This window comes from Sceloporus undulatus, chromosome 3 (genome assembly GCF_019175285.1).
Source record: "Sceloporus undulatus isolate JIND9_A2432 ecotype Alabama chromosome 3, SceUnd_v1.1, whole genome shotgun sequence".
In the NCBI taxonomy this organism is placed as follows: domain Eukaryota; kingdom Metazoa; phylum Chordata; class Lepidosauria; order Squamata; family Phrynosomatidae; genus Sceloporus; species Sceloporus undulatus.
In genome coordinates, this window is record NC_056524.1 from 65197476 (window position 1) to 65209731 (window position 12256).

The following is a 12256-nucleotide window of genomic DNA, read 5'->3' on the forward strand; positions in this document are numbered from 1 at the left end:
AGAAAAGGTATCACTAGCTCAGCCAACCATGATCCCCCCCCCCCCCAGTTTTTGGAGTATTTCAGATTTTCAAATTTCGGATAAGGGAGACTCATCCTGTATGTGGAACAGCTTAACGATTTGTCTATATAGCCATACAGAAATGTTAATACCTTATCATTTCCAGTCTCAGCTGCCTTCAGAAACTCTGCATCCACAAAAAGATCAGATTCAGTTTGGTCGTGTTTCTGTTTCTGCTGATTACAGAATTCTGCATCATCACCTTTGTGCAGCAGGTTCTTCAGTAGTTCCACAAAGACGTTAAGAAGGGAAAGACCAGTTTTTTTGTCAAACTGTTGGAAAAGGATATGTATTTCAGGATAAAGAAAAAAAAAGACTCAGGGAAAAGGGTGAACAATAAAACTATGGCCTGTTACAGACTGCCAAAATAAAGCTGCTTCGGGTCTCTTTGGAGGTATGCTATTTAAATGATGCATGGGTCCTAAGAGTCCGGAGGTCGCACCAAAGCCACACTCCATTCCTAAGCACCGGAGTGCAGCTTTGGTGCAGCTTCCGGATTCTTAGGATGCATGCATCATTTAAATAGCATGCCTCCAAAGAGACCCGAAGCAGCTTTATTTTGGCAGTCTGTAACAGGCCTATATCTTTGCACTGAATGAGCCAGTAATGGTTTAAGTGCTGGCCTACAACTCTGGAAACCAGGGTTCAATTCCCAGCTGAGCCATGAAACCCAGTGGGTGACCTTGGACAAGTCCACATGATCTCAGTCTCAGGGAAGGACAATGGCAAATCTCCTCTAAACAAATCTTGCCAAGAAAACCCCCATGACAGGGTCACAATAAGTTGAAAACAATTTGAAGGCACACAACAACAGGGTCACGCCTACTATTATACATTTCTGTCTCCTGATTTGCAAACTGACTTGCAAATCAGTTTCAGTGGATGGTCCTGGATGTGGTATTACAGTAGACCCTTGTTATACCCTGGGATTTTGGTTCCAAGATCCCCAGCGGATAACATAATGAGATAGCAAAATGGTGTCCCTTATAAAAAATGGAAAATCAAGGTTTGATATCTGAAATTTATAATTTTTTGAACATTTTCAAACCATGGATGCTTAAATCCGTGTATAAAAAATCTGTGTATAAGAAGGGCCGACTGTATAAGCCTGGTTTAGATGGGGTTACACTCCCACTGAAGGCAGATCTGGCCATGATGGTAGATACCTTAATTACATCCCATTTGAACAACTGTAAGGTGCTTTACATGGGGCTGCCTTTAAAGAGTATTCAGAAACTTCAGTTGGTACAAACAGCTACAGTTAGAGTGTTAACCGGGGCAGGTTACCAGGACCATATTATGTCCTTGTTAAAACAGCTCTACTTGCTGCCAGGTCCAGGGTACTAGCAGACCATATCTCCCTGTATGAGCCTGCCCAAGCCCTGTGATCATCAGGGGAGACCCGTCGCTCAGTTCCACCACCATCAAAAGCATGGTTGGTGGGAACACAAGAGAGAGCCTTCTTGGTAGCTGTCCCTAGACTATGGCACTCCCTTCCTAGGGGCCAGAAAGTTTATAAAAAATGGGCTGAGGGTGGTGTACTGTTTTAGACTGAGTTGTATTAAAGGATTTTAATCTTCTTAATGGTATTTTATTTTTTAAGTGTATTTAATAATTTTGCTAGTTTAACCTATTTCAACGTTCTCCTTTTTATATGATTTTAAATGTATTTTTTAAATTGGAAACTGCTTTGGATCCCAATATAAGGAGGAGCAGAAAAAAGAGAAGAAGATTTTTTTTTGCATATCCCTGAATTGATAATATGTATGCATATAACAAATAACAATAGCAAGTACATTTCTATACTGCTCATCAGTGCACTTAAGCACTCCCTAAGCAGTTTAGGAAGTGATGTGTTTCCATCAGCATGTATTGTGCAAGTCTGAGAGCCAGGATCCAACACACTTTCAAAGCATGTTACCTGCAATGGGAAATACAAATCTGCAGCCATTTTGTGTGTGATACATCTTTTAATGTAGATTTTTTTAAAAAAAAAAATTAAAATTGGAGGCAACATTATCTGTATTAATAAAAGAGAACGTCTTCCCAATTGTTTCTCAGAACCATAGCTCCAAGATCATGAGTCCTAGTCACCTGAAATTTGACATTCATAGTATGGCAAACATGGTGTGTGGATTTATGCATCATATGATTTTTAAAATACAGTAATTAAGTTTAAATAATTTAAATGTCTCTATGTTTTTTAAGTGTAAGGTTCCATATTCTGTTACCAGGTGGAAGATTACTTTAAGTAGCTGATACAGTTTGACAACAGGGGTTAGAGCAGTGGTTCTCAACCTTTGGTTCTCTAGATTATTGAGATTTCAACTCCCAGAATTCCTGAACAATGAGCATACTGACTGGAACTTCTGGGAACTGAAGTCCAAGACATCTGGAAGCCCAAAGGTTGAAAACCACTGGGTTAGAGGATTACTTTCCCCCCACTTCTGTGGGCTATCCATTCCACTTACAGGCATGGAATGGGCAGACCTTTCCCTGCAGGAGTGTACCATGGCAGCAGGCATGCTTATGGGTCTTGTATTTGTGGCTTCATTCAGACAGGTACAATACAATACTAAAAACTGCACACTGGTAGTATTGCTTACAACTTTTGGTGCACTAAAGTAACAGCTATCCCAACATGTGTGAGCCTGCGTACACTAAGGTTGCTTAGCAAAGGATGCAAGACAGGGAATGACATTTCTTACACTGCTGAAATTCTCCACTGTAGTTTTTAAGTATAGCAGAACATGCTTTGATGCCAACAAGAGCTGGTGAGATTGGAGTTGCGAAATAGCTTCATTTAATTTCTCTATAATATCCTCTTCCAACAGAATAGTAACACCTTTCTGATAAGTATTCTTCAGCAAGGAGGAAAATGAAGAATCTGATGACAGGGCTTCATCCACACACACACTTTTGCCTTGCTGCAAATGATTAAAAAAAACAACACATCATTACAGATAATTAATGAAAAGATGGTTATCTATGCCATGGTAACAGAATAAATGAAGACCACAAAAATAACTAGTCATAAAATCATAATACTAGATTCCTAAACATATATAGTTTGGTATCACTTTTATCTTTCTCACCAAAGCTTCCTTAGCTTGCTGTGGTATCCACAGATTGTAATAATGGCTGAACTCAAAAAGCTGCGGACAGACTGAATGGAGATCTTTATCATAAAGCTGAAACATTAAGCACAAAGCTAAAGGGTCTCTCTGAGAATGTAGAAGGTCAGTGAAAACAGTGATGAGATACTCCACCATGCTTTCTCCTGCAAAGACAAACAGAAAAGAAAAGATCCTGTGGTTCTTTATAATATTTAAAACCAAGCACCAGATCACTTACTCAGAGAGAGGAGTAAGTATTTCCTAATAACTGTGCAGAACTGTGGCTTGAAAACAAAAGGAATACCGATGTAGGCATGCTGAACAAAAGTACTGTCAAAGTTATAGTTCAGAGCACCTGCACTTTTGAGAAATTCAAAAACATGTACTACTTAAGCTACAACACCTATCAATTTCTAAACTCTAAAAGTAGAGTCAAACCAACAAATTTTACTTTATGATCACACAGGATATGGCTGAACCAGTGATGAAGAAAAACTGATGGATGATGGAGATGCTTTGCATTCAAAAGATGCCAAGTTTAATCTCTAACATTATTAGGTATAATGAATACCTTATGAACCTCCTCCATACCTATTCTTCCTTCAGACCTGTACCTCACTTTAAAAGAAAATGAGTAAGAACGCATCAGTAAGCTTACTGCAAACAATCTTTCCTCATTCTGTTTACAATTCTTCTGAACTAGATCTTAGAAGCTTTGCAGATGGTAATAAGAATTAAAACATCAAAAGTAAATATAGAAAGAAAATACCTCTCATGTTTTCATCACCCTCGAGAAGCAACTTATTTCTGGCTTCTAAAGAAGCTGGGACAATAGCACTGAATGGAAAAGTGCTTACAATCATGTCTTCATTTAAACTAGGTCCAATTTCTTCATTTAAACCTTCATTACCTTCCACAAGGACATCAATCATATCCAGAACATCTAGGTTAAAAATGGAAAAAACTCAGATTAAGAAGACAATTGCTGCCAGATCCAAAGAAATAAGAAAGGATCCAACAGCCAACATGAATCTCAAAACTTAACACTATACAAAGGAAAGCATTCTGCTGAAGTTCCATGTGCATGTATCCTTAACCAACAAGAACATGACATGTACAAGACAATCCTGCAGTTGCTTGGGCAACTCAGCTCATCTTGATTAGCCTGTTAATTTCAGCTGGCATTTTTAAATATCTCAAATAACATACTATAACAGATATCTTGAATATTAAAAAACATAGTCCTATACTTGGAATCTATAAAAAATGTTATGTTTCCTCTAGCCATTATAAGATGGTGGCATATTATTTCAAAATGAATAGTTAGTAACCAACAGGCAGACTTTGTGGCTCCTTTCAAACATCACACCAAAATCATAATGGTTAAGGACCCTAATTACATTGTAATTACATGGTCCATGAAATGACCCAACTATGATTTTGGTGCCACCCAGAAAACCAACAGCCAAAATTTGTATTAGCCATAGTTTGGCAGAATGCCAGTAATGACAAATTACATTTTCAGCCATCATTCTTTGTTCTGAGGTTGCTGCACCAGGCAGAAAGGAGGGAACTTAAAAATCTATGCCTAATGAAGGTGAGAAGACAGAAAATTAAAGTAGAAATTCAGTTCTAAAGTATGGCTTGTCTGCTGTACCTTTGGCGACTCAAACCATGGCTTGAATTCTAAATGACAGTCAGCTAAAACCATGGTCTGAACTATCCTATAGCTGTCAGGAAACATTCTGTCCTCATGTGCTTGTATGTTCTCTCTCTCTTTGAATATGCAACTGCATAAAATAGATTTTTACTTACCAGTTCATTAAAAATGTAAAATGAAGACTTCAGGGAAGAACATAAATATATCAACACTGCCATGTTGAGCTAAGCTATATGAACAACAGCACCATTATAATGACAGAATTAAGATTCTGTTCTGAAGAGGATTTCATAGCCACACAACTTCCATAGTAAATAATATGGCTGATACATTTTTGGTTCCTTACACTCAGTAGTAGTACAGTGCACTACTTAGGAATATAGTAAATCACTTACTTAAAGAACCATATAGAAGACCTTGACCACATCAAACAGCCTTGATCCTCACAGCATGTACAGAAGGACCTTTGTATCCACAGCCTTGCTATTCATGGATTTAAGCATCTGAGGATGGCAAGCCCCATTGTCCCAAATGGCGGTGCGTGCACACAGCTGTGTTAGCAGCAGGGCACATATTGCACCACCATTAGGAACAACTGGATTTGAGGTCCCACTTTTTTTCATATTGGGGGTGGGGGCTGGAACAAATCCCCTGCGGGCATGAAAATCCAACTGTATGTCATTGCAATCACTCTCTTTCACATCCACATACAGAGTGCCAATGTCTGGCAGAGAGATTACTTCCACATGTATAGTTGTGATTTACTGTGTATTGAATAGGACTTCATTATCCAGTCTCATAGAACTCTATAAGCCTTAATGGTAAGAAAGGTGAATTTATGTTTTATTGTGTGGGTGAAAAGAGGTAAAATAAAGGTGTTATATATATTACTAGGTAAATAAGCAGGGGGTGAGTGGTGAAAATGGGATTAATGTTTGAGGATGTTTGGATTAATTGTAATTGTAATACAAACTGGAGTTTATGAAACAAATGAATTAATGTATTAATGGTATGTATGATTTTATATTGAATAAAATGATTTAAAAAAAAAAAAAAGAGCATAGGGCATACCATCAATGTGAGAGATTGGAATGCTGACATTATCAACATCTTTGATGGTAAATAGGTTGGCCTGAAGAATGCTGGCTTCCTGGACAAGATCTGCTGCTTTGTCTGTGTATGGATAAGGGTTGGTCACCAGTTTTACCAAGATCTGCAGGGGGGAAAAGAACATTTATTATACATTCTTCAATAGATGCCTTGTTCAAATCTTCACTTGAGAGCATGGAGGGTTAAATGGCCAGTGGGGATATGGGTGTCCATGTAAACCTTAATCTCTGAATTTCCGACATGCCTGACAGCATCAGAGAGTTTTGTGTGTTTCGTGTGTTTTATGTAAAGGTGTGTAGAGTACTCTGTGGCTGCATCTGCACTGCAGAAATAATCCAGTATGACAGCACTTTAACTGCTACAGTTCAATGCTATGGAATTTTGGGAATTGTAATTTGTTGTGGCACCAGAACTCTGGTGTCAAACCAGAGTATTTCTGCAGTGGAGATGCAACTTGTAATTCCAATTGGCTGAGGTCTGAAAAAGCCAAAGACAAAAAGGCCTACAATATTACTGAGTGTGCAGAGATCTTTGTGAAACAGGGTTTACAGATGCACCCAAGTCCCTACACCCAGGTAGCCCTCCCCTGTTCAGGTGAATGTCTGAACAGGGCTATAAACATGACACAAGGTAATGCAACTGCAGAAATAGAGACTGAATAGTAAATCCATGTAGGAGTACAGTGTAGGTGACCAAAGTTTAGTTGTCTTTGGCCTGGTAAAGACTGCTGCTTTACAGTGGCCTGGGGTTGAAATTAGGGATCGGGAGAGTGGAGCGTCCACACGCTCTGTGCTCTTCCAGTGCCATTTTGGGCATGCATGCATTCAGAAGGCACACGCGCCAGTGACGTCCCTTGGGTGCCACGTCCAAATGGCGCAGCGCACAAGAGACATCACCACGCTGCCCCAGGGCGCTGATGGCACCTTGGCAGGGGCACAGGAGCAGATCACTGCCGTGCCTGTGCGGTTGCTACGGCAACAATCCGGGGAATTTCTTCTCATCTGTACAGCCCTTTCTTACAGATATATATATATTTTTAACTGAGGAAATGGTGGGCAATTTTCAAAGTGACTACACGCTTCTCTGGTAAGAACTGCTCAGACAGAATACTGGGTTTCACGACATGCATTATTTCCCCCATATTTACATACACAGTTACATTAAGAGTGCAGCCAATGAATCCTACAGATCTTTGGATATTTAACTTACTTTAGTGACTTATCAAGAAGAGCTGCCAACACTTTGAAAATTCTTTTATGCTCTATTTTTCAAGTATTCTTTGGAATGCAACATTTTACAGCAACCCTCCTAAAAGAAATGGCCACTTAATTTTACATTTATTTAAATTTATCCTTGAAATACTCTGAGTGATTTGGCAGCTAACTGCAAGAACACATTTCTACAAAAAAATAATACAGAAAGTATCAACCAAAGATATACTGGTATGTCTCACAGCCTAAACTCTAGACATTATATGATAAAGTCTCACCTGCTTGTACACACAGAGGGAAACCCACCTGTCTTCAATGGTTACAAATGATGTTTAATTAAATGGATATTTTAATCAACAGAGCTCTCTTACACACAGACACAAACACACATACATACACACTATAAATATATAAATACAAATGTAACTATAAAAATAAGAAAGAGAGAAATGGGAATGAAAATCAAGGAGCATTTTTTTTCTCCATAGGTTTATTTTAAAATATTTTGAGTCGTTGAGAGCAGCAGTTAGTTTGTTTGATCATCTTTATTCATTCTGGTTCTGCCAAGAATAAAAACTGTACTCCTGGGAATCAAGGATTATCATTAAGAATAATAACAATCTTATTATTTTTAATCACTGAGCTGCCTGGGAAGCCAACTTTCTTGGTCATGCAGTACTTGTCTGTATGCTAAGTTTCATTACTGTTTCCACAAAAAAGGAAGCTGTATGTTACCTGGGAGAATTCTGAATTAAAGTGAAGTTTACATAACCTGCTTTTCCTTTTCATGTTCTTTGTTCACTTGGCAATAGCAGAGCAGTAGAAAACAGATGGTGAAAGAGCCTCATTCTTTTATCAACACTACTCACTGTAGTGGAAATCACTAACAAAAGCTTTTTCCTATAATCTCATTTCCTTTGTTCCCCTCTCTCTGTCTAGCAGATGCCAGTTCTCAGAAGTCAATCACAAAGGTTTTATTTTTTTTAAATGTACTATAATAATAAATGGTAACACATTTCCATTAATGCTGTTCTCAGAATTATTAGCCTGACTAATTTGTGCATTTATTACCTTTTCTAAAAACTGAATCACTGCTTCTTTTTTGGATTCTATTGTGTCATCCAAATGCTCAAGCCACAGTTCAAGTTCTTTCCAGGTATATTCAAATACTCCACTGTCATGCAGAACCTGTTTTTTAAAAACAAACAAACAAAACAAAAACATTATATAAAGCTTTCAGGTGCTATTTATGTACTGGAACTCTCATTGTGGTTGCTTAATGGGAAAAGTCCACTGGGAGAAAATGGTGCAGAAAGTATCAAGATTTGGAATACAGACAGGAACAACATAAGACTGAACAACATAAGATGTCAGGTATCTTTTACCTTTTAACTAATGGCCCTGTAAAGGATGCTAGAGTTAATGAAATAAAAGTTATATAAAAGGCTTCTTAAAGTGTATAAACATTACTTTCCTTTACTTAAACCAGGACCAGTTTAGTCCAGAAGTTAGCAATAGCAATAGCAATAGCAATAATATTTCTGTACTGCTTATCAGTGGACTAACATTCCCTAAGCTGTTTACAATGTGTAAGCCAATTGCCCCCAACAAGCTAGGCACTCATTTCACCGACCTACGAAAAGATGGAGGGCTGAGTGGACGCTGGAGCCCTGCCTGTGATCGAACCCACAACCTTGTGTCTGTGAGTAACTACAGTACCAGCATGTAACCACTGCACCACCAGGGCTCCAATGCTTCTGGACTGCAACTCTCATTGCCCCATATAAGCTGGAGCTATTGAAAGTTGCAGTACAACAAGACTTGGAAAGCCACACATTTCCCGCACCTGACCTATAGCAACTCAGATTCTACAGGTTCTATCTATAAGTACTTTGAATAACAAATGAATTGTTACAATGAATATAGTGAACACCGTTGACTCCAATCTAGCTAGAGACCATATACGAACATATCCAGGTTTGTCAACATATGCATATTGTCTTGGGTGAGAAAACTACATACTCAACACAGGCGGGGTACAGACCGCCGCTTTGCGGCGCTCTGCCGCCGCCGCCAGAAGGTCCGCGGGGGAGCCGGAGCCTTCAGACGGCCCGACTCCCGCGCGGACCGAAAAAAGAAGCTCCAAAATGGAGCTTCTTTTTGCGTCGCGTTTGCGACGTAGCGAGGCGCCAGGGGCGCGCTCGCTATGTCAGCAGCGTCGCGACACGTCTGGACGCTAAGCGTCCGATACGCAAAGATGGCGGCGCCCATGTAGAAAGGGCGCCGCCATCTTGTACGGACGGAGTCCGTACTAGGCCCAGGGGCGTCTAAAAGAGACGCCCCTTTTTTAAAATGGGACGTCCGGAGGACGTCCCAAATGCCGGTTTAGAAAGCCCCTAAGTTCTGCACATACATCACAATTCCATTAGCCACGTCTTTGAAGTAAACGTCTGTATAAAATGCAATGGCATCTATCAGTTATTCAGGAGGCGGCATGAGGAGAAGCATGTTCAGCCTGGAACTGTCACTCTATTGCTTTGAAAGCAACAGTAATTCACGATCTTTTTCTTTCTATATCATTTCATCTTCTTGCTCTTACCAAAACCTGGCTTCCAGCCCATGACACTGCTACCTACACTGCCCTTTCTTTTGACGGTTTTCTTTCACCCACATAAGCTGCCCTGAGGGTCGAGGAGGAGGAGTCGGTATCTTATTATCTAATTCCTGCCAGTTTCAAGTTCTTTCTTTCCCCCCTAGCTATTGCTTCTCTTCATTTGAGTCTCACTCTATTAGATTCTTTTTTCCTCTACAGCTGTGGGTGGCAGTCATCTATCGCCCCCCTGGCCCTGCTACTCAGTTCCTTTCAGACTTTGAGTCTTGGCTGACACTTTTTCTATCAGATGCAGTACCCACTTTGATCCTAGGTGACCACCTTGACGATCCCAAGAATCCTTCAACCTCTCGCTTCAGCTCCCTTTTAGCTTCTTTTAATCGTCAACTTCATTCCAACTCTTCAACCCATTCTCTTGGTCACTGCCTTGACTTGCTACTAAGTGTGTCATCTCATCCATTGTCTGATCATCATTTAATTTCTTTTAAATGTCTGTTTCTGTCTTCCTCTACGAATTGGCCTCAGCCCTGGCTTACTCCCATTGTTAGGTTCCTCCGGTCCTGCTCTCGAGCGCCCGAACATCTTTGCAAAAAGTACTACGAGTGGGCCGATTTTATTCATTATAAATTTGTCCTTTTATCTTTCTCACGCACCCTGTCTATGGCGAAAAATAATTACTATAAATCATTGATCTGCACTAATTAGAGATGCCCACAGCGTTTGTTCTCCTGCTTCAACTCCTTGCTAAAACCTTCCTCTCCCCTCCTTCATTATTTTCCTCTACTGGCTTCGCCAACTACTTCATTATTAAGATCACTATTATCCAATCTGTGATAGTTCTTCTTGACTTGTCTTCCATCACTAATCTTCTGGTACTTTCAACTAAAAAATTCGCTGTGCTCTGTCTATGGCAAAACAGAACTATTATAAATTGTTGATTTGCGATAACAAGAGGCACCTGCAGCGTTTGTTCTCCTGTTTCAATACACTGCTAAAACCTTCCTCTCCGTCTTCTCATTTTCCCCCAAAGACTTCGCCAACTACTTCATCACAAAAGTCACTACTATTTGATCTGAAATAGTTCCTCCTGATTTGCCCCCTACTAATCTCCTGGTACCTTCTACTAATAAACTTTTTGCATTTCCCCCGTTTCTCTGGATGAACTCTACGCTGCTAAACTCTTCCAAACCTACAAACTCTTCTTACAACCTGTTCTCTTGATCCTATTCCCTCCCATCTCCTAACCTCTATAGCCCCTTCTCTTCTGCCCTCGCTCCTCTCTCTCTCTCTCTCTCTCTCTCTCTCTCTCTCTAAGTTCCTTCCCTTCGGACTTCAAACATGCTCTTGTTTCCCCAATTCTGAAGAAACCCTCTCTCGACCCCTCTTCTTTGTCTAGCTATCATCCAATTTCTCTTCTTCCTTTTCTTTCTAAGGTCCTGGAACAGGTCGTTTATTTTTGTTGTATTTTCTTGAAGCCAACTCAATCCTGGAACCTTTCCAGTCTGGTTTCCGCCCACAGCACTCTACAGAGACCACCCTCACCAAGATCTCAAACGATCTCTTGCAGGCCAAGGCGAATGGCCTCTATTCTCCTTCTTCTTGATTTGTCTGCAGCATTCGACACTATGGATCACTGTCTCCTGGTTGATTTACTTTCTGACCTTGGGTTCTCCAACTCTGCTCTTGACTGGTTTAAATCTTACTTGTCCTCTGTTCCCTTATCTGTTGGAGTTCCCCAGGGCTCTGTCTTGGGTCCCTTTCTGTTCTCTCTATACACATTGTCCCTAGGTAAACTCATCAGTTCTTTTGGTTTCTCCTATCATCTGTACACTGATGACACTAAGCTGTATCTCTCCATCCCTGATCTTTTGCCGGGATTGAACAGCAAGTTTCTTCTTGTCTGACTGCTATCTCTCAGTGGATGCGGCTTCGGCACTTGAAGCTCAACATGTCTAAGACAGAGCTTCTTGTCTTTCCACCTAAATCCACTCTTCAATATTCCTTTTCTGTTTCTGTCGAGGACACTTCTATACAACCGGTTCATTAAGCCCACAGTCTTGGTTTCATTTCTTCTGACAGGGCTCCCTCTCTCTCACCTCCATCCTTTAATCTCTGTCCTGTATTCAGCTTCACGTATTATCACATCCGCTCACCTCTTTGACCATGTTTCTCCTCTTTTCTCCTCCCTTCATTGGCTCCTCTTCCCCTGCCACATCCAGTACAAGCTTTTGTTGTTGACTTTCAAAGCCCTCCATGGACTGGCCCCTCCATATTTATCTGAACTTCTTTCTCCTTACATTCCCACTTGTACCCTCCATTCTGATAGTCAAGGTCTCCTGTCCCAGCATAGGATTGCCACTGCCCCCTCCCAGATTTGTCCCTTCTCACTTGCTGCCCTTCACTCCTGGAACCTTCTTCCCCCATGTGCACACCTCATCACTTCTCTAACAAGTTTCAAAATTGAGTTAAAGACTATATTGTTTAGAGA

At 40.4% G+C, this 12256-nt stretch overlaps 1 protein-coding gene across 1 annotated transcript in view; it reads right to left on the reverse strand.

Annotated features, from left to right (window-relative positions):
* The window catches only part of URB1 (URB1 ribosome biogenesis homolog), an 81366-nt gene that overhangs the window by 40017 nt on the left and 29093 nt on the right, over window positions 1-12256 (reverse strand). Inside the window, 6 exon segments of the mRNA XM_042458659.1 lie at window positions 153-332; window positions 2769-2987; window positions 3156-3340; window positions 3946-4119; window positions 5908-6049; window positions 8229-8345. Coding sequence (XP_042314593.1) covers window positions 153-332; window positions 2769-2987; window positions 3156-3340; window positions 3946-4119; window positions 5908-6049; window positions 8229-8345 — 1017 coding nt within the window.